The sequence below is a fragment of the Nerophis ophidion genome, linkage group LG19, assembly GCF_033978795.1.
Source record: "Nerophis ophidion isolate RoL-2023_Sa linkage group LG19, RoL_Noph_v1.0, whole genome shotgun sequence".
Classification (NCBI taxonomy): Eukaryota; Metazoa; Chordata; class Actinopteri; order Syngnathiformes; family Syngnathidae; genus Nerophis; species Nerophis ophidion.
The window spans coordinates 5854941-5875212 of record NC_084629.1 but is presented as its reverse complement, the minus strand read 5'-3'; the positions used below and the strand labels follow the sequence as shown (position 1 = coordinate 5875212).

The window sequence follows — 20272 nt, the reverse complement described above, 5'->3', positions numbered from 1 at the left end:
GATAAGATCACGGGTACAAGCGGCCGAAATGAGTTTCCTCCGCCGGGTGGCGGGGCTCTCCCTTAGAGATAGGGTGAGAAGCTCTGCCATCCGGGTGGAGCTCAACGTAAAGCCGCTGCTCCTCCACATCGAGATGAGCCAGATGGGGTGGCTCGGGAATCTGATCAGGATGCCACCCGAACGCTTCCCTAGGTAGGTGTTTAGGGCACGTCCAACCGGTAGGAGGCCACGGGGAAGACCCAGGACACGTTGGGAAGACTATGTCTCCCGGCTGGCCTGGGAACGCCTCGGGATCCCCCGGGAAGAGCTAGACGAAGTGGCTGGGGAGAGGGAAGTCTGGGCTTCCCTGCTTAGGCTGCTGCCCCCACAACCCAACCTCGGCTAAGCGGAAGAAGATGGATGGATGGAAATCAGCATCCTCCATTTTGAAAATGATGACAGGGGAAATGTAACTCGTGACATCACGAGTTTGACCAGGCGGTAATACTAAGTATGTGCTAATTATTTTGGGAAGCGAGTTTGACCCGGCAGTAATTAAAGGCAGGCGCATACTATATGCCTTGCGTCAATTTAAGGAAATAAAGTTTATTACTGTATTACTGGACTCGCGACTGTGTTGGATCCATTATGGATTGAACTTTCACAGTATCATGTTAGACCCGCTCGACATCCATTGCTTTCCTCCTCTCCAAGGTTCTCATAGTCATCATTGTCACCGACGTCCCACTGGGTGTGAGTTTTCCTTGCCCTTATGTGGGCCTACCGAGGATGTGGTAGTGGTTTGTGCAGCCCTTTGAGACACTAGTGATTTAGGGCTATATAAGTAAACATTGATTGATTGATTGATTAGCCTTTTGGTGATGTACCTATTGGATGACATAGCAGAGCCTTGCTATGACATAGTAGCTTCCTGAAAATGTGGCTGTGTTAGCCCTGTGATGAGGTGGCGACTTGTCCAGGGTGTACGCCGCCTTCCGCCCGAATGCAGCTACTCCCCACCCTCTGCGGAGCAATTAAGTTAAATAGTTATGCTGTATTTATTAATTTAGAGATCATGCATGACGTCCTGCCCTTAAAGTGGAAATGATTAGTCATTCACTTGGTCAATATTTCAGTTTCCTGAAATGAATCAGTGATGTACCCGAAACTGGACTTTGTTGCATTGCTTCTACTGAAGCTTACTCATTATTATTTTCTTTGTAGGGGTACTCAAAGGAGCTATTTTGGCATTACCGAAATGTAATAACTAACTCCCAGCTTAGACTTTGATTACTGTTTGACTTGCGCGGCCCCCCCTGTGACCATCCTTGGCCATGAGAGATGTCCTATCCGTAAATCATCTCAGTGAAAACACTTGTCCAAAGTGTAATTTACCTGCCTTGGGGGTGACTGTGTTGAGCACCTTCAATTTTAAAAGCAGGCAAATGTCCGGCTTGCAGATTCTGGCGCTTCTCAGCGGCCTCGGAGGACTCGGGGCCACGATTGGCGCCACGGTGTCCAATGAATGGAGAACCACCAGCAGGGCGTCTTCTGTCATCACGGCCACATGGGTGCTGCAGGGACTGTGGAACAACTGTGCCGGGAACGCCATCGGGGCTCTGCACTGTAGGCCGCATCACACCATCTTGAACCTGGATGGTGAGTGCCTCTGCTCCTATCTCATACATTTATACATGTGTCTCAACACAACACAATCTACAAAAGTGCGTAGTGCATCTGGTCTTTTTCAACGTAGAGCATCTCAGTTTGGGGTATCTTTACAAAAGGTGTACTTACCTACTACTTCTCTGCTATTGCATTTCTTTTGCCTTATTTGACTTGAAAGGTAAATGGGTTGTACTTGTATAGCGCTTTTCTACCTTCAAGGTACTCAAAGCGCTTTGACACTATTTCCACATTCAAACACACATTCACACACTGATGGCGGGAGCTGCCGTGCAAGGCACTAGCCACGACCCATCAGGAGCAAGGGTGAGGTGTCTTGCTCAAGGACACAACGGACGTGACGAGGTTGGTAGAAGGTGGGGATTGAACTAGGAACCCTCAGGTTGCTGGCACAGCCACTCTACCAACCGCGCCACATCGTCCCATTATTACATTTTGTGTTTTGTAATATATAAATCAGTAGTCCTCATCCTGCATTAAACATTTTTATTATTTATTGTAGTATTAATGTATTAAAACACTAATATTAGTGTCATGAAAAGGTGATGGTAACAGAAAAAATAATGATATTTTACACATAAGTATGCATGTCATTATAAACATTGTTATAAACCTAAATATTTGTATTTACTGTTATATATATATATATATATATATATATATATATATGTATGTATGTATGTATGTATGTATGTATGTATATATGTATTTATGTATGTATGTATGTGGATGGATGGATGGATGGATGGATGGATGGATGGATGGATGGATGGATGGATAGATAGATAGATAGATAGATAGATAGATAGATAGATAGATAGATAGATAGATAGATAGATAGATAGATAGATAGATAGATAGATAGATAGATAGATAGTACTTTATTAATTCCTTCAGGAAAAAAAAAAAAATCTATATATATATATACATATATACATATATATATATATATATATATATATATATATATATATATAAATGTCTGTCTCCCGAATATGTACATATGCAAGTATACAACATTATATGTAGCCTGTAGCATGCAGCAATGCTAATGTATATAACAAGTATATAACATTATATGTAGCATGTAGCAATGCTAATGTATATAACAAGTATATAACATTATATGTAGCATGTAGCAATGCTAATGCTACAGTACATCGCTAACATGTCATTACATTTGTCCATCGAGTAATCGGTTGATAGTTAAACAAAAAAGGCTGTTGAAATGTGATATAAAAAGCTGACAATTTATGCCAATTTAGCTACAGGCTATTTAGCTACATGTCGTAATGCTAATGCTACATCGCTAACGTGTCTTTACATTTGTCAATAGAGTTATCTATAAATAGTTAAACAAAAAAGTATGTTAAAATACTGTATAAATAGCTAAAAAATGTATAATTAGCTCTAATGCTTCAGTTACATGTAGCTATGCTAATGCTACATCGCTAACGTATCTTTACATTTGTCAATAGAGTTATCTATAAACAGTTAGACAAAAAAGTATGTTAAAATGTTGTATAAATAGCTAAAAAATATATATGTTAAGCTCTAATGTTTTAGTTACATGTAGCTATGCTAATGATACATGTAGCTAACTAAATGTCCTACTTTTTACTTGATAATATCAATGGTCAGGATGCTACATGCTATCATTACAAATTGTCATATGCTGTATCTACTGTTATTGTATTTACAGCTTCATTGTATCCAAACAAAAAAGACTGTTGAAATGTGATATAAAAAGCTGACAATTTATGCCAATTTAGCTACAGGCTATTTAGCTACATGTCATAATGCTAATGCTACATCGCTAACGTGTCTTTACATTTGTCAATAGAGTTATCTATAAATAGTTAGACAAAAAAGTCTGTTAAAATACTGTATAAATAGCTAAAAAATGTATAATTAGCTCTAATGCTTCAGTTACATGTAGCTATGCTAATGCTACATCGCTAACGTATCTTTACATTTGTCAATAGAGTTATCTATAAACAGTTAGACAAAAAAGTATGTTAAAATGTTGTATAAATAGCTAAAAAATATATATGTTAAACTCTAATGTTTTAGTTACATGTAGCTATGCTAATGATACATGTAGCTAACTAACTGTCCTACTTTTTACTTGATAATATCAATGGTCAGGATGCTACATGCTATCATTACAAATTGTCATATGCTGTATCTACTGTTATTGTATTTACAGCTTCATTGTATCCAAACAAAAAAGACTGTTGAAATGTGATATAAAAAGCTGACAATTTATGCCAATTTAGCTACAGGCTATTTAGCTACATGTCGTAATGCTAATGCTACATCGCTAACGTGTCTTTACATTTGTCAATAGAGTTATCTATAAATAGTTAGACAAAAAAGTATGTTAAAATACTGTATAAATAGCTAAAAAATGTATAATTAGCTCTAATGCTTCAGTTACATGTAGCTATGCCAATGCTACATCGCTAACGTATCTTTACATTTGTCAATAGAGTTATCTATAAACAGTTAGACAAAAAAGTATGTTAAAATGTTGTATAAATAGCTAAAAAAAATTATGTTAAGCTCTAACGCTTTAGTGACATGTAGCTATGCTAATGCTACATGTAGCTAACTAACTCTTTAGCTACATGTACACTGTCCTACTTTTTACTTGCTAATATCAATGGTCAGGATGCTACATGCTATCATTACAAATTGTCATATGCTGTATCTACTGTTATTGTATTTACAGCTTTTTGTATCCACACTTGCCATAAATCGTAGGAACTGTCTTCATGATTCAATGTAGTTTCAGGTCAATCCTTTTGTTAATTAGCTTTTGGCCCAAGACAGTTTTTTTTAACCAAGCTTTGTGCTTCATCTCTTCATGAATCTGGTCATTTTATACGATTTCAAAAATGACAATAAGATATTTTTCTACTCAACTATTATGAGATCATGTTAAAGCAGATGAGTTATGTTGATGTTATTTATGAACTTGGACTAATTCATGCACTTGTAAATTATTTGAATGAAGTTTGACTTGAAATAAATGAGCACAAATGCTTGCAATAATGAAATGCAAGAGCCAAGGGCTATGCAGTCAATGAATAATCCTTGCTACGCTCTGAGAAATATTAAGTATTGAATCATCAGTGACAGCATGGTGGTGACACATTCACTCTGTCCCAGCATGACCACTAAAATATGTTTGTTTAATTCAGAAAACATGTTTTGATATTTGTTGTAAAACATTATGGTTGGATCAGCTAAATAGCTTAGAATGGGGCCAAGTTACTGGTTGTATTTGGAGAGCAGTTTTGTTGCTAGGCAGGATTCACTATGCTCAATGACAACTGAGCCACAGGCCAATGAAAAAAGATTATTAATTGATTGATTGATACTTTTGTTAGTAGATTGCACAGTTCAGTACATATTCCGTACAATTGACCACTAAATGGTGACACTCGAATAAGTTTTTCAACTTGTTTAAGTCGGGGTCCACGTTAATCAGTTCATTGATATCCCAACCACGCCCAGTACACAAACATCAAAGAAAGTAGACGAACACAATGCATTGTATCCCCCAGGCCTGGGGCATCCTACAGTTGTTCATGATATTGTGCAAGTATGTCTCAGAAAATTAGAATATTGTGATAAAGTCCTTTATTTTCTGTAATGCAACTAAAAAGATGAAAATGTCATACATTCTGGATTCATTACACATCAACTGAAATATTGCAGGCCTTTTATTATTTTAATATTGCTGATTATGGCACACAGCTTAAGAAAACTAAAAAATCCTATCTCAAAAAATGTGAATATTTCCTCAGACCATGTTAAAAAAAAAAGATTTATAACAGCAAAACAAAATCAAACTAAGTGAGACCTACATAGAGGTTTTTGTTCCATGTCTCTATGACATTCCTACTGGAAGTTACAAGCAGTTTTGTCTGTGATTTCTTCCTAGGAGCAGTTTTGTCTGTGTTTTATTCCTAGGAGGCGCTAGAGCGCAACTTTGAGTTTTGGGGTTTGTTTTTTGTTTTTTTTATTAGATCTCAATTTTCGCCAGTCCTTATGGGTTTTTTGTGAGTTTTGAAGCGTTTTAAGGGGGTCAATTTACAGCTCAAAGAGGCAAAAGTGACATTTTTTAGGGAAACTTTTGTTTTGAAGGGGTTTTGCCAATTTCCTGTTGATTTTTGCTGAAGGAAGTCAGTGTATGAAATGTAGGTCTAAGTCACACCTACATAGAGGTTTTTTTGCATGTCTCTAGGACATTCCTAACGGACATTACAAGCAGTTTTTTCTGTGTTTTTTCCTAAGGGGCGCTAGAGCGCAATTTTGAGTTTTGGGGTTTGTTTTTTTCATTAGATGGCAATTTTCGCCAGTCCTGATGTGTGTGTCCTGGGATGCAGATCCAGAACTATACTAAAAAGCACCGCAGAAGTCACAAAAATGCCACCCCTTGTCACACAGTCCCTATGGGTTCTCGAACCAAAAGGCAAGAAAACGTTACAAAAACCAGAGGGAAACATCAGGAACAAAAAACAAAAAAGCGCAGAGCTCCTGCCACCAGCAGTCACTACAGCGGTGCTATCTTGACAGAAAAAAAAATAAAAAAATAAAAAGAGACAAAGAAAGGTTTGTTTACCTCTATACTTTTTGTTAATGTTATAGAAAATGCATTGTGGAGACATACTTGCCAAACCTCCCGGATTTTCCGGGAGGCTCCCGAAATTCAGCTCCTCTCCTGAAAAACCTCCCGAAATTCATGCAGAGCTGGAGGCCACGCCCCCTCCAGCCCCATGCAGACCTGAGTGAGGACAGCCTGTTTTCACGTCCGCTTTCCCACAACATAAACAGTTATAACTGTAGAATGATCGAGGGCGAGTTCTTGGTTTCTTATGTGGGTTTATTGTCGGGCCGTTTCATTAAAGTCCTACCAGCGCGGTAACAACACACAACAACAGCAGTCACGTTTTCGTCTGCCATAAACAGCAATGTTGTGACACTCTTAAACAGGACAATGCTGCCATATACCGTACATGCATATGTGACAATAACATCTACGGCAGGGGTCACCAACCTTTTTGAAACCAAGAGCTACTTCTTGGGTACTGATTAATGCGAAGGCTAACCAGTTTGATACACACTTAAATAAATTGCCAGAAATAGCCAATTTGCTCAATTTACCTTTAACTCTATGTTATTATTAATCATTAATGGTACTTATCTTTGCGGAGACACATCTTAATGATTTCTCATAATAAATATATATTTTTTATGTCATGTTTTAAACTGGTTAAAATCCAATCTGCACTTTTCTAGCTGTAAATATACTCATTCCCTCTTAACCACCCCCCCCACCACCCACCTCCCGAAATTGGAGGTCTCAAGGTTGGTAAGTATGTGTGGAGGTCGTCCTCCAAAGGGTTCCTCGGACCACCAAGCAGTGACATGAAAGCCCGGTTCAGGTTCACAAACAGTCTTATTTTCCAACTAAGTCTCTTGTGTCTGTCTCCGGCTCGCTCTCGCTCTTGCTCCAACTCCAAAGCCCTCTCTCATCCCCCGGCTGCTTTCCCTTTAACAGAGCGACAGGTGATTAGATACCCAGGCCCAGGTGGGCCGGCTACGCACCTGTTGCTTTCTTTTTGACTGATTGATTGATACTTTTATTAGTAGATTGCACACTTCAGTACATATTCCGTACAATTGAACACTAAATAGTAACACCCGAATAAGTTTTTTCGTTAATCAATTCATGATCTTGAAGCCGGTTCTAGCACACCCCGCTTCGCTGCAGGTCCGCAGGCTACGCCCCCCTCCACGTACATTATGTCCTCTTTTGCAATATGTGTTTTGCGTCACAGGACTGTTTTATTTGTTCCATAATTCGTAACTCTAACCCCCAAAAAAAGGACCAAAAACAACTGTCTTGTGCAGAGGACGCTGCTTTTCAGGATGCAACACAGTACAAGTACATGGTTTTTGCCCGGAAAAGGGTGGAATGCCATCTCCGGGTTGAGGAGGAGACCCTGCCCCAAGTGGAGGTGTTCAAGTACCTAGGAGTCTTGTTCACGAGTGAGGGAAGAGTGGATCGTGAGATCGACAGGCGGATCGATGCGGCGTCTTCAGTAATGCGGACTTTGTACCGATCCGTTGTGGTGAAGAAGGAGCTGAGCCGGAAGGCAAAGCTCTCAATTTACCGGTCGATCTACGTTCCCATCCTCACCTATGGTCATGAGCTTTGGGTCATGACTGAAAGGATAAGATCTCTAAGGGGCTCTCCCTTAGAGATAGGGTGAGAAGCTGTGCCATCAGTAAATCCGCTGCTTCTCCACATCGAGAGGAACCAGATGAGGTGCTTCAGGCATCTGGTCAGGATGCCACCCGAACGCCTCCCTAGGGAGGTGTTTAGGGCACGTCCAGGACAGGTTGGGAAGACTATGTCTCCCGGCTGGCCTGGGAACGCATCGGGATCCCCCGGGAAGAGCTAGACGAAGTGGCTGGGGAGAGGGAAGTCTGGGCTTCCCTGCTTAGGCTGCTGCCCCCGCGACTCGACCTTGGATAACCGGAAGAAGATGGATGGATGCAATACAGTACAAATACTTATTCAACATTTTGGAAATATTAGCTTCTTTTCCAATTTCTGCCAGCTTCTTATCGATTGTAATTACAGTAGCTCACAATGTTCACCGTCATGAGTCACAGTTTCGTGAGGATCACATGACCGAACGGCCCGTCGGTCCAAACTCCTCCTCGAACGCTAGAACAATCCACCACACATTAACCATCCATGGCAGCTAATCCATTGGCCACATTTTGACCAGTCTGGGGAACCATTAATCAAACTTTGGTCGCCGCCGACGTAATCCCAAGCAGTCGCAACAGAGCAGTCCGAGCAGTATGTATCAGGAGATCCTGGCTTTTGCCCTCGCCACGTCGGGATGGGTTCTCGTGTCCTCCACCCTGCCCACAGACTACTGGAAGGTGTCCTCGTTGGACGGGACGGTCATCACCACGGCGACCTACTGGTCCAACCTGTGGAAGACGTGCGTGACCGACTCCACCGGGGTGTCCAACTGCAAAGACTTTCCCTCCATGCTGGCGTTGGATGGTCAGCTTTTTCCTTCTTCGTAATGCTTCATGTTTTGTTGTTGTGACATCCGTAGAAGCAGCGTCCACCGCAGAGGACATTTTCTTTCGCATGTCAGACGTCGTGCCGAACAGAAATGTCCACTGCAGAGGACGCTGGTTCTCAGGGCCATGATATCCTTAAATTGAAGCTGATTTGTGGTCAATGGGATCAAGTCTTAAAAGGTGTCATTATTTAAGCTGCACTTGAAGGAGCTTCAAGGCCATAAAGAAGACTAAGCGTGAGCCTCGGGCGCTTTCTACTCACGGCTCACTAGTTCCGGGCTAATGTTTGCCTCCAAATCACATCTAAATGGGCGCTCAATGCCGCGAAGTCCTCTGAAAACTGCCAACTTGTGACAAATTGTACTGCATGCTTTGTGTGTGCGTGTGTGTGTGTGTGTGTGTGTGTGTGTGTGTGTGTGTGTGTGCGTGTGTGTGTGTGTGTGTGTGTGTGTTCAGGCAATGCTTACTTAATAGGGACATCGCTCTGTTTACACCAGGGGGTCCCCAAACTTTTTGACCCGGGGGCCATCCATCCATTTTCTACCGCTTATTGCATTTGGAGTCGCGGGGGGCGCTGGTGCCTATTTCAGTTACAATCGGGCGGAAGGCTAAGTACACCTTGGACAAGTCGCCACCTCATCACAGGATATATATACATATATATATGTATATACATATATATATATGTATATACATATATATACATATATATATATATCCATCCATATTCTACCGCTTATTCCCTTTTGGGGTCGCGGGGGGCGCTGGCGCCTATCTCAGCTACAGTCGGGCGGAAGGCGGGGTACACCCTGGACAAGTCGCCACCTCATCGCAGGGCCAACACAGATAGACAGACAACATTCACACTCAGGCCCTGCGATGAGGTGGCGACTTGTCCAGGGTGTACCCCGCCTTCCGCCCGACTGTAGCTGAGATAGGCGCCAGCGCCCCCCGCGACCCCAAACGGGAATAAGCGGTAGAAAATGGATGGATGGATGGAACCTGTAGAAAGGGTGGTCCCCACAAGTGATGATCAAAAACTTGGTTCCCATTCCAAATTGTCAGAGTTAGTTTGTGACGAACCCCAAGATGCAGAGAAGGTGGCAGGCATGGAGTGAGAAAACATGATTTAATAAAACACTAAGACAAAAAACGAACAAAAAGGGTACAAACAAAAAGGAGGCGGATAACAAACTTGGCTAAGAAAAAACCAAACTGGAAACAGGGAACAAAAGACAGTAAGCTACAAACAGCTACCGAAGATAGCTTACCGCAACAATCAATCAATCAATCAATGTTTATTTATATAGCCCCAAATCACAAATGTCTCAAAGGACTGTACAAATCATTACGACTACAACATCCTCGGAAGAACCCACAAAAGGGCAAGGAAAACTCACACCCAGTGGGCAGGGAGAATTCACATTCAGTGGGACGCCAGCGACAATGCTGACTATGAGAAACCTTGGAGAGGACCTCAGATGTGGGCAACCCCCCCCCTCTAGGGGACCGAAAGCAATGGATGTCGAGCGGGTCTAACATGATACTGTGAAAGTTCAATCCATAGTGGCTCCAAGACAGCAGTGAGAGTCCCGTCCACAGGAAACCATCTCAAGCGGATCAGCAGCGTAGAGATGTCCCCAACCGATACAGGCGAGCGGTCCATCCTGGGTCCCGACGAGCGGTCCATCCTGGGTCTCGACTCTGGACAGTCAGTACTTCATCCATGGTCATCGGACCGGACCCCCTCCACAAGGGAGGGGGGGACATAGGAGAAAGAAAAGAAGCGGCAGATCAACTGGTCTAAAAAGGAGGTCTATTTAAAGGCTAGAGTATACAGATGAGTTTTAAGATGAGACTTAAATGGACTTAAAAGAATGCAACACTGCATTGACACGACAGGTAGCAACGACAATACAGAAGTGACATCGACAATAATCCAGCACTGACTGGATGGGAAGACAGGTTTAAATAGGAGCGGGCTGATTGACACCAGGTGTGGCCAGGTGCCAATTAGCCGCAGCTGAGGGGACACAGCACTCAGGGAGGAAGACAGGAAACAGACAAAATAAGAGCGCTGACAGGAACTAAAGACGGGAAATACTACACACACACACGAAAAACTAAAACACAAACAAACTGTCAGGGACAAGCCTGACACAAATGATAACCAGCATGTGTGTGTGTGTGTGTGTGTGTGTGTGTGTGTTCGAAGGCTACATCCAAGCCTGCAGGGGATTGATGATCGCTGCAGTCTGTCTGGGCTTCTTCGGGACCGTCTTCGCCCTGGTGGGGATGAAATGCACCAAGATAGGAGGAAGTGACAAGACCAAAGCCAGGATCGCGTGCTTTGCCGGCGCCAATTTCATTCTCAGCGGTAAGACAACACAAGACACAAGATGGCCGATCTCGCTGCAGTCAGAGGTCATGGTATCAAAGAGAGCATTTCTGGGTTACTGATTATTATTCGGTTTCACAACGGCACAGGTTTTTGCACAATTCCCAATTTAAAAAGTTCAATTCCTTTAAAGGATTGGAAAATTCCTTACAGACAAGTAACATTTCAATTGTTGCCGCTTCTATTTTGTAAACAAGTGTCCATCATTGGAAACAATGGAAAGATAAGTCATCTGTTCCACGGTCAAACTACATTACTAACCGTGCAGGCAGTGACGTGCAGTCAGGGGAGGCAAGTGAGGCAGGGCCTCACCTGCCACCAGGTGGCTTGAACATGAGAGGTTCCAAAACGAAGTAATGAAATAAGTTTTAATATTTCTCTTTGGGTTTATGCTTTCTATGTGATTTTGGTGTGGTTCTTGTATATTTTGATCATTTTCATGGTCCAAATCGCGGAAAATCCATGTTTCCTGATCAAAACAGTACAGCAGGGGAGAAGTGAGGCAGACACAGAAAGAAGAAAAAAAGAAAGAAAGAAAGAAAGAAAGAAAGAAAGAAAGAAAGAAAGAAAGAAAGAAAGAAAGAAAAAAATCCTTTATTTGTCCATTCCAACATGTACAACTGTGGTCCCCAACCACCGGGCCGTGGCCCGATTGGTACCGGGCCGCAGAAGAATTTTTAATTAATTTTTATTTAAAAAAAAAATTATATATATATATATATATATATATATATATATATATATTAAATTACATCAACATAAAAAACACAATATACACTTACAATTAGTGCACCAACTACAAAAACCTCCCTTTTTCATGACAAAAACGTCCCTTTTTCATGACAAAGGACAAAAAAAGAAAAAAAAACAAGTCTCTTGCGTGGCTTTTTTACGAAGCCACGCTGTTGTAACACGTGCTGAATGTGGCTTGGCATTGTCTTGCTGAAATAAGCAGGGGCGTCCATGAAAAAGACGGCGCTTAGATGGCAGTATATGTTGTTCCAAAACCTGTATGTACCTTTCAGCATTAATGGTGCCTTCACAGATGTGTAAGTTACCCATGTCTTGGGCACTAATGCACCCCCATACCATCACAGATGCTGGCTTTTGAACTTTGCGTCGATAACAGTCTGGATGGTTTGCTTCCCCTTTGGTCCGGATGACACGATGTAGAATATTTCCAAAAACAATTTGAAATGTGGACTCGTCAGACCACAGAACACTTTTCTACTTTGCATCAGTCCATCTTAGATGATCTCGGGCCCAGAGAAGCCGGCATTGTTTTTGGATGTTGTTGATAAATTTTTTCGCTTAGCATAGTAGAGCTTTAACTTGTACTTACAGATGTAGCGACGAACTGTGTTTAGTGACAGTGGTTTTCTGAAGTGTTCCTGAGCCCATGTGGTGATATCCTTTAGTGATTGATGTCGGTTTTTGATACAGTGCCGTCTGAGGGATCGAAGGTCACGGTCATTCAATGTTGGTTTCCGGCCATGCCGCTTATGTGGAGTGATTTCTCCAGATTCTCTGAACCTTTTGATGATATTATGGCGCTTAGATGTTGAAATCCCAAAATTTCTTGCAATTGCACTTTGAGAAACTTTGTTCTTAAACTGTTTGACGATTTGCTCATGCAGTTGTGGACAAAGGGGTGTACCTCGCCCCATCCTTTCTTGTGAAAGACTGAGTATTTTTTGGGGAAGCTGTTTTTATACCCAATCATGGCACCCACCTGTTCCCAATTAGCCTGCACACCTGTGGGATGTTCCAAATAAGTGTTTGATGAGAATTCCTCAATGTTTTCAGTATTTATTGCCACCTTTCCCAACTTATTTGTCACGTGTTGCTGGCATCAAATTCTAAAGTTAATGATTATTTGCACAAAAAAAAAATGTTAATCAGTTTGAACATCAAATATGTTGTCTTTGTAGCATATTCAACTGAATATGGGTGGAAAATGATTGGCAAATCATTGTATTGTGTTTATATTTACATCTAACACAATTTCCCAACTCATATGGAAACGTGGTTTATATATATACAGTATATGCCATATATACGAATTAGTGTTTCCTCTAAAAGCAAAGGTAGCAGAGGTGTGAGGTCACATAAGTGATGTGTTTTCTTTATCTGTTTGAATTACCCACAATTCCCCCAGTACTCTAGATGCCTGCCACTCTCTGCAGTTGAGTATGAGAGAACTAGTAATGATGACGTGTGTGGTTTCTCCCTCAGGTCTGTGCTCACTGTCGGCATGCTCTCTATACGCACACAGGATCACGTCCGAGTTTTTCAACCCGATGTTCGTGGCACAGAAGTAGGAGGCATTTTCTTGGCATTGAACCCTAATCAGCATGACGATCCCAGCATGTGAAGAGCCACTCTTGCTTCCTTCCAGGTATGAGCTGGGAGCGGCGCTCTTCATCGGCTGGGCAGGTTCCGTCCTCTGCGTTCTTGGCGGAGGAGTCCTCTGCTTCTCTGTGGCGGACTGTTGCAAGAAAAGGTCAGTCCCACAAAACTGTAAAAAAAATCCCATTTTAATGGTTAATTTACTCTAAATTTCTACTGTAATTTTTCCATTTTTTTAAATAGGTTAGAAAACTGTATAATTGAAGACATTATCTGTAAATAAACCAACCGCCTGTTATTTTAAGTAATATGCCAGCAATGACAAACTATGTATATTTCTATTTTTTTTTACATAAAAATACCAAATTAATTATACATATCATTTTCTGTTTTCTCAATCCATCCATCCATCCATTTTCTACCGCTTATTCCCTTTTGGGGTCGCGGGGGGCGCTGGCGCCTATCTCAGCTACAATCGGGCGGAAGGCGGGGTACGCCCTGGACAAGTCGCCACCTCATCGCTGGGCCAACACAGATAGACAGACAACATTCACACTCACATTCACACACTAGGGCCAATTTAGTGTTGCCAATCAACCTATCCCCAGGTGCATGTCTTTGGAAGTGGGAGGAAGCCGGAGTACCCGGAGGGAACCCACGCATTCACGGGGAGAACATACAAACTCCACACAGAAAGATCCCGAGCCTGGATTTGAACCCAGGACTACAGGACCTTCGTATTGTGAGGCAGACGCACTAACCCCTCTTCCACCGTGAAGCCCTGTTTTCTCAAATTAATTTCAAATGCATGTAAAATTACAGTAAGTAACTTTAATTTTATATGTAGCTTGTTGTATAAAAGTCGATGTCCATACTAACAATCTAACAGTTTTATATGTAATTTTTAAGGTAAATCTTGTTTTTTTTATATTTATGTGTATTTTTATATTCAAGTTGAAAAATATATGTAGCTTGTTATATAAAGGTTTATGCTCATACTAAAAATTCAAAATTTTTCTTTCTAATATGACATACGTTGTAACGTTGGTGACTGCAAGACATACTTGATCAACAGCCGACAGCCATACAGGTCACACTGAGGGTGGCCGTACAAACAAATTTAACACTGTTACAAATACGCGCCACATTGTGAACCCACATCAAACGAGAATGACAAACACATTTTGGGAGAACATCTTCACCGTAACACAACATAAACACAAAAGAACAAATACCCAGAATCCCATGCAGCGCTACCATTCCAGGCTACACCCCTGCAACCACCAAACCCCGCCCACCTCAATATCTGTAAATATAATGTTTTTGATCCTTATTTAGTTTACAATGTTTTATTTTAATTTTATGTATATTTCTATTTTTTGTACATAAATATACCAAATTAATTATACATATCATTTTCTGTTTTCTCAAATTAATTTCAAATTCATGTAAAATTACAGTAATTAACTTTCATTTAATATGTAGTTTGTTGTATAAAAGTCTATGACCATACTAACAATCTAACAGTTTTATATGTAATTTTAAGGTAAATCTTATTTTTTTAATATTTATGTGTATTTTTATATTCATGTTGGAAAATATATGTAGCCTGTTATATAAAGGTTTATGCTCATAATAACAATTCAACATTTTTCTCTCTAATATAACATACGTTTTAACGTTGGTGACTGCAAGACATACTTGATCAACAGCCATACAGGTCACACTGAGGGTGGCCGTACAAACAAATTTAACACTGTTACAAATATGCGCCACATTGTGAACCCACATCAAACAAGAATGACAAACACATTTCGGGAGAACATCTTCACCGTAACACAACATAAACACAAAAGAAACAATACCCAGAATCCCATGCAGCGCTACCCTTCCGGGCTTCACCCCCGCAACCACCAAACCCCACCCACCTCAATTTCTGTAAATATAATGTTTTTGATCCTTATTTAGTTTACAATGTTTTACTTTAATTTTATGTATATTTCTATTTTTTGTACATAAAAATACCAAATTAATTATACATATCATTTTCTGTTTTCTCAAATTAATTTCAAATTCATTTAAAATTACAGTAATTAACTTTCATTTATTATGTAGCTTGTTATATAAAAGTCTATGTCCATACTAACAATCTATCAATTTTATATGTAATTTTAAGGTAAATCTTATTTTTTTTATATTTATGTGTATTTTTATATTCAAGTTGAAAAATATATGCAGCCTGTTATATAAAGGTTTATGCTCATACTAACAATTCAACATTTTTCTCTCTAATTTAACATACGTTGTAACGTTTGTGACTGCAAGACATACTTGATCAACAGCCGACAGCCATACAGGTCACACTGAGGGTGGCCGTACAAACAAATTTAACACTGTTACAAATATGCGCCACATTGTGAACCCACATAAAACGAGAATGACAAACACATTTCGGGAGAACATCGTCACCGTAACACAACATAAACACAAAAGAACAAATACCCAGAATCCCATGCAGCGCTACCCTTCCGGGCTACACCCCCGCAACCACCAAACCCCACCCACCTCAATTTCTGTAAATATAATGTTTTTGATCCTTATTTAGTTTACAATGTTTTACTTTAATTTTATGTATATTTCTATTTTTTGTACATAAAAATACCAAATTAATTATACATATCATTTTCTGTTTTCTCAAATTAATTTCAAATTCATGTAAAATTACAGTAAGTAACTTTCATTTAATATGTAGCTTGTTATATAAAAGTCTATGTCCATACTAACAATCTAACAGTTTTATATGTAATTTTTAAGGTAAATCTTATTTTTTTAATATTTATGTGTATTTTCATATTCAAGTTGAAAAATATATGTAGCCTGTTATATAAAGGTTTATGCTCATACTAACAATTCAACATTTTTCTCTGTAATTTAACATATGTTGTAACGTTGGTGACTGCAAGACATACTTGATCAACAGCCGACAGCCATACACGTCACACTGAGGGTGGCCGTACAAACAAATTTAACACTGTTACAAATATGCGCCACATTGTGAACCCACATCAAACGAGAATGACAAACACATTTTGGGAGAACATCTTCACCGTAACACAGGGGTAGGGAACCCATGGCTCGTGAGCCAGAAGTGGCTCTTTTGATGACTGCATCTGGCTCTCGGAAAAATCTGAGCTGACATCGCTTGAACACGATAAGAAATGAATAATTCCACTTGTTGAAAATAACGTTCAAAATATAAAACATTCTCATGCTTTTTTATGTTCAAGAAGTTGCGTTAATGGTGAGAAGTAATTTATTTATTATTGGTTAGTGTGGGGCTTGCCCTCCTGGGGGTTCTTCAGACCACCAAGCACCGACATGAGAGCCTGTTTTAGGGTTACAATATTGTTTTATTTTTCAATAAGTCTCTCAGTTGCTTTCCAACAATTGTCTTTTTCTCTTTCGTTCTCGCTCGCGCTCTGGCTCCAGCCCCAACCCCGTCTCTCCTCCTGGCTGCTGCTTATAACAGAGCGACAGGTGATTAGATAACAAGGCCCAGATGGGCCATCTACGCACCTGTCGCTGATTTCGAGGCCGATCCTGGCACACCCTGCTTCGCTGCATGCCCGCAGGCCACGTCCCCTCCACAGTTAGCTTCAAAATAACAATGTTATTCCGAAGAATAAGATATACTCTAGAAATATTGGTCTTACTTAAAAATGCATGCGTTTAGTTGTGTTCAGTGTTAAAAAAAATATTATATGGCTCTTACAGAAATACATTTTAAAATATTTGGCTTTCTTGCCTCGCTCAGCCAAAAAGGTTCCCGACCCCTGCCGTAACACAACATAAACACAAAAGAACAAATACCCAGAATCCCATGCAGCGCTACCCTTCCGGGCTACACCCCCGCAACCACCAAACCCCGCCCACTTCAATTTCTGTAAATATAATTGTGACAGTCTCTTACTGCCGTCGCTCGGGTTCAGCAGACCACCAAGGAAGGACATCTCTTTAGCAGGTTTGACTTTTTTTATTTTGTAATAAAGCTATGCTGCAGTTTGGGTCGCTTTTCAGCCGCTGTCGTTGTTGTTGTTGTTGTTGTTGTCGTCGTCGTTGTCTGCTTCCTGTCGCTCTTGCTCTTCATTCACTGCGTCTTCTGCGGACACTCCAACTCCTTCCCTGATCTCTCCTCCTTCTCCCCTTTTATACAGCAGGAGGAGATGAGTTCATTGTGTGCAGGTGTGTGTGCCACGCACCTGATTTAGATTGTGGAGGCATTGCTCCCAGCAAGCCCCGCCTCTCCGCTCCACCGCATCCTCCTCCTCCTTGCCGCCATCTTGGGCAGGGCAGTGTGCCCTGCCCTGCTGTCGGCCCATTGGCTCCGCCTCTCCACAATAATGTTTTTGATCCTTATTTAGTTTACAATGTTTTACTTTAATTTTATAGTTTTTGTTTGGCAGCCGTAGCTGCCAGTTTTTTTACAGAATTTTTTTTTTTTACAGTGAAGGGTACACGCTACTATGATCCAACACAGGATGTTTACGTTCAAATATAGTAGATCAACTATATTTTAAATTTTTTTTTGCAGTAGGGTTATTAATCTCTGCTGTGTCTTTGAAGGCCCCGCAGCCACACAGACTACACCTACAAAGGCGCCGCCTCCCATTCTCATATCTCCTCGTACCAAAGAGGAAAGTCTATAAGCCAGCGGCCGCCTCCTGACTACAGCAGCTCCTCCCGGGCCCCAAACTTCGATAAGAACGTGTACGTGTAAATGATGTGAATATTAGTCCTATCTTCATGGAAGACGCTGTGAAGAAACGATAACAGCTTGCTGGAAGAACACCTGGTGGATTAGTTACCACTGTTTGTATATTTGTGGTCCAACACAGCAAAAATGACTTTTTTGTTTGTTTTTTAGTTCAAACCTTTTATACAAAACCCAAAACCAATGAAGTTGGCATTCCTAAATAAATACGGAATACAATAATTTGCATCAACTAACAAACCCCGTTTCCATATGAGTTGGGAAATTGTGTTAGATGTAAATATAAACGGAAAATAATGATGTGCAAATCCTTTTCAACCCATCTTCACTTGAATGCACTACAAAGACAAGATATTTGATGTTCAAACTAATAAACTTCATTTTATTTTTTTGCAAATAATAATTAACTTACAATTTCATGGCTGCAACACGTGCCAAAGTAGTTGGGAAAGGGCATGTTCACCACTGTGTTACATCACCTTTTCTTTTAACAACACTCAATAAACGTTTGGGAACTGAGGAAACTAATTGTTGAAGCTTTAAAAGTGGACATCTTTCCCATTCTTGTTTTATGTAGAGCTTCAGTCGTTCAACAGTCGTATTTTACGCTTCAATGGGAGACATGTTTGGACTACAGGCAGGCCAGTCCAGTACCCGCACTCTTTTACTATGAAGCCACGCTGTTGTAACACGTGGCTTGGCATTGTCTTGCTGAAATAAGCAGGGGCGTCCACGATAACGTTGCTTGAATGTCAACATATGTTGCTCCAAAACCTGTATGTACCTTTCAGCATTAATGGTGCCTTCACAGATGTGTAAGTTACCCTGAGTACACCCTAAAACCATCACAGATGCTGGCTTTTTAACTTTGTGCCTATAACAATCCGGATGGTTCTTTTCCTCTTTGTTCCGGAGGACAAGACATCCACAGTTTTCAAAAATAATTTGAAATGTGGACTGGTCAGACCACAGAACACTTTTCCACTTTGCATCAGTTCATTGTAGATGAGCTCGGGCCAAGCGAAGCCGACGGCGTTTCTGGGTGTTGTTGATAAATGGCTTTCGTTTTGCATTGTAGAGTTTTAACTTGCACTTACAGATGTAGCGACAAACTGTAGTTACTGACAGTGGTTTTTTTTTAAGTATTTCTGCGCCCATGTAGTGATTTCCGTTACACACTGATGTCGCTTTTTGATGCAGTACCCCCTGAGGGATCGAAGGTCACGGGCAATCAATGCTGGTTTTCAGCCTCGCCGCTTATGTGCAGTGATTTCTCCAGATTCTCTGAACCTTTTGATGATATTACGGACAATAGATGGTGAAATCCATCAATTCCTTGCAATAGCTGGTTGAGAAATGTTGTTCTTAAACAATTTGCTCAGCCATTTGTTCACAAAGTGGTGACCCTCGCCCCATCCTTGTTTGTGAACGACTGAACATTTCATGGAAGCTGCTTTTAAACCCGATCATGGCACCCACCTGTTCCCAATGAACTTGTTCACCTGTGGGATGTTCCAAATAAGTGTTTGATGAGCATTCCTCAACTTTCTCAGTCTTATTTGCCACTTGTGCTAGCTTTTTTGAAACATGTTGCAAGCATCAAATTTTGAATGAGCTAATATTTGCAAAACAAAGTTTACCAGTTTGAAGGTTGAATATTTTTTCTTTGCAGGATATTCAATTGAATATAAGTTGAAAAGTGCAAATCATTGTATTCTGTTTTTATTTACAATTTACACAACGTGCCAACTTAAGTACTGTATACAAATGTAATATATTATGTTATTGTTTTTGGATCAAAACAAAACATCTACCCTTTTTTAAAAAAAAATGAAAATAGATTTAAAAAATACTTCCTTCCTTTTTTACACACAAGTGTTTTCAAAAAAGGAGGAAAGGACGTATTCATAAATTTAGACTTTTTATTTTTATTTTTTTTACTCCAAAATAGTTGTTTTTTTTTATGA

At 40.5% G+C, this 20272-nt stretch overlaps 1 protein-coding gene across 3 annotated transcripts; it reads left to right on the top strand.

Moving 5' to 3' along the window:
• The first annotated feature begins 1424 nt into the window (after positions 1-1424).
• Positions 1425-20045, top strand: cldn10b (claudin 10b). Of its 3 annotated transcripts, none has more exons than XM_061879066.1 (5): positions 1425-1638; positions 11003-11164; positions 13421-13502; positions 13584-13688; positions 18158-20045. In XM_061879066.1, the coding sequence occupies exons 1-5, from the start codon at positions 1425-1427 to the stop codon at positions 18309-18311; spliced, it is 717 nt and encodes a 238-aa protein (XP_061735050.1). In that variant the 3' UTR covers positions 18312-20045. The 3 variants fall into 3 exon arrangements, with proteins under 3 accessions (XP_061735050.1, XP_061735049.1, XP_061735048.1); XM_061879065.1 differs by lacking the exon at positions 1425-1638 and adding an exon at positions 8554-8764 and having other exon boundaries at positions 18167-20045; XM_061879064.1 differs by lacking the exon at positions 1425-1638 and adding an exon at positions 8554-8764.
• Positions 20046-20272: the final 227 nt, after the last annotated feature.

What these genes read in the sequence shown, in the direction of transcription:
- cldn10b (XM_061879066.1), top strand. Translation starts at nt 1,425, where the DNA reads ATGTCCGGCTTGCAGATTCTGGCGCTTCTCAGCGGCCTCGGAGGACTC. An exon ending in CCGATGTTCGTGGCACAGAA is followed by an intron (nt 13,503 to 13,583) that starts GTAGGAGGCATT and finishes GCTTCCTTCCAG; the next exon opens with GTATGAGCTGGGAGCGGCGC. An exon ending in GCGGACTGTTGCAAGAAAAG is followed by an intron (nt 13,689 to 18,157) that starts GTCAGTCCCACA and finishes GTGTCTTTGAAG; the next exon opens with GCCCCGCAGCCACACAGACT.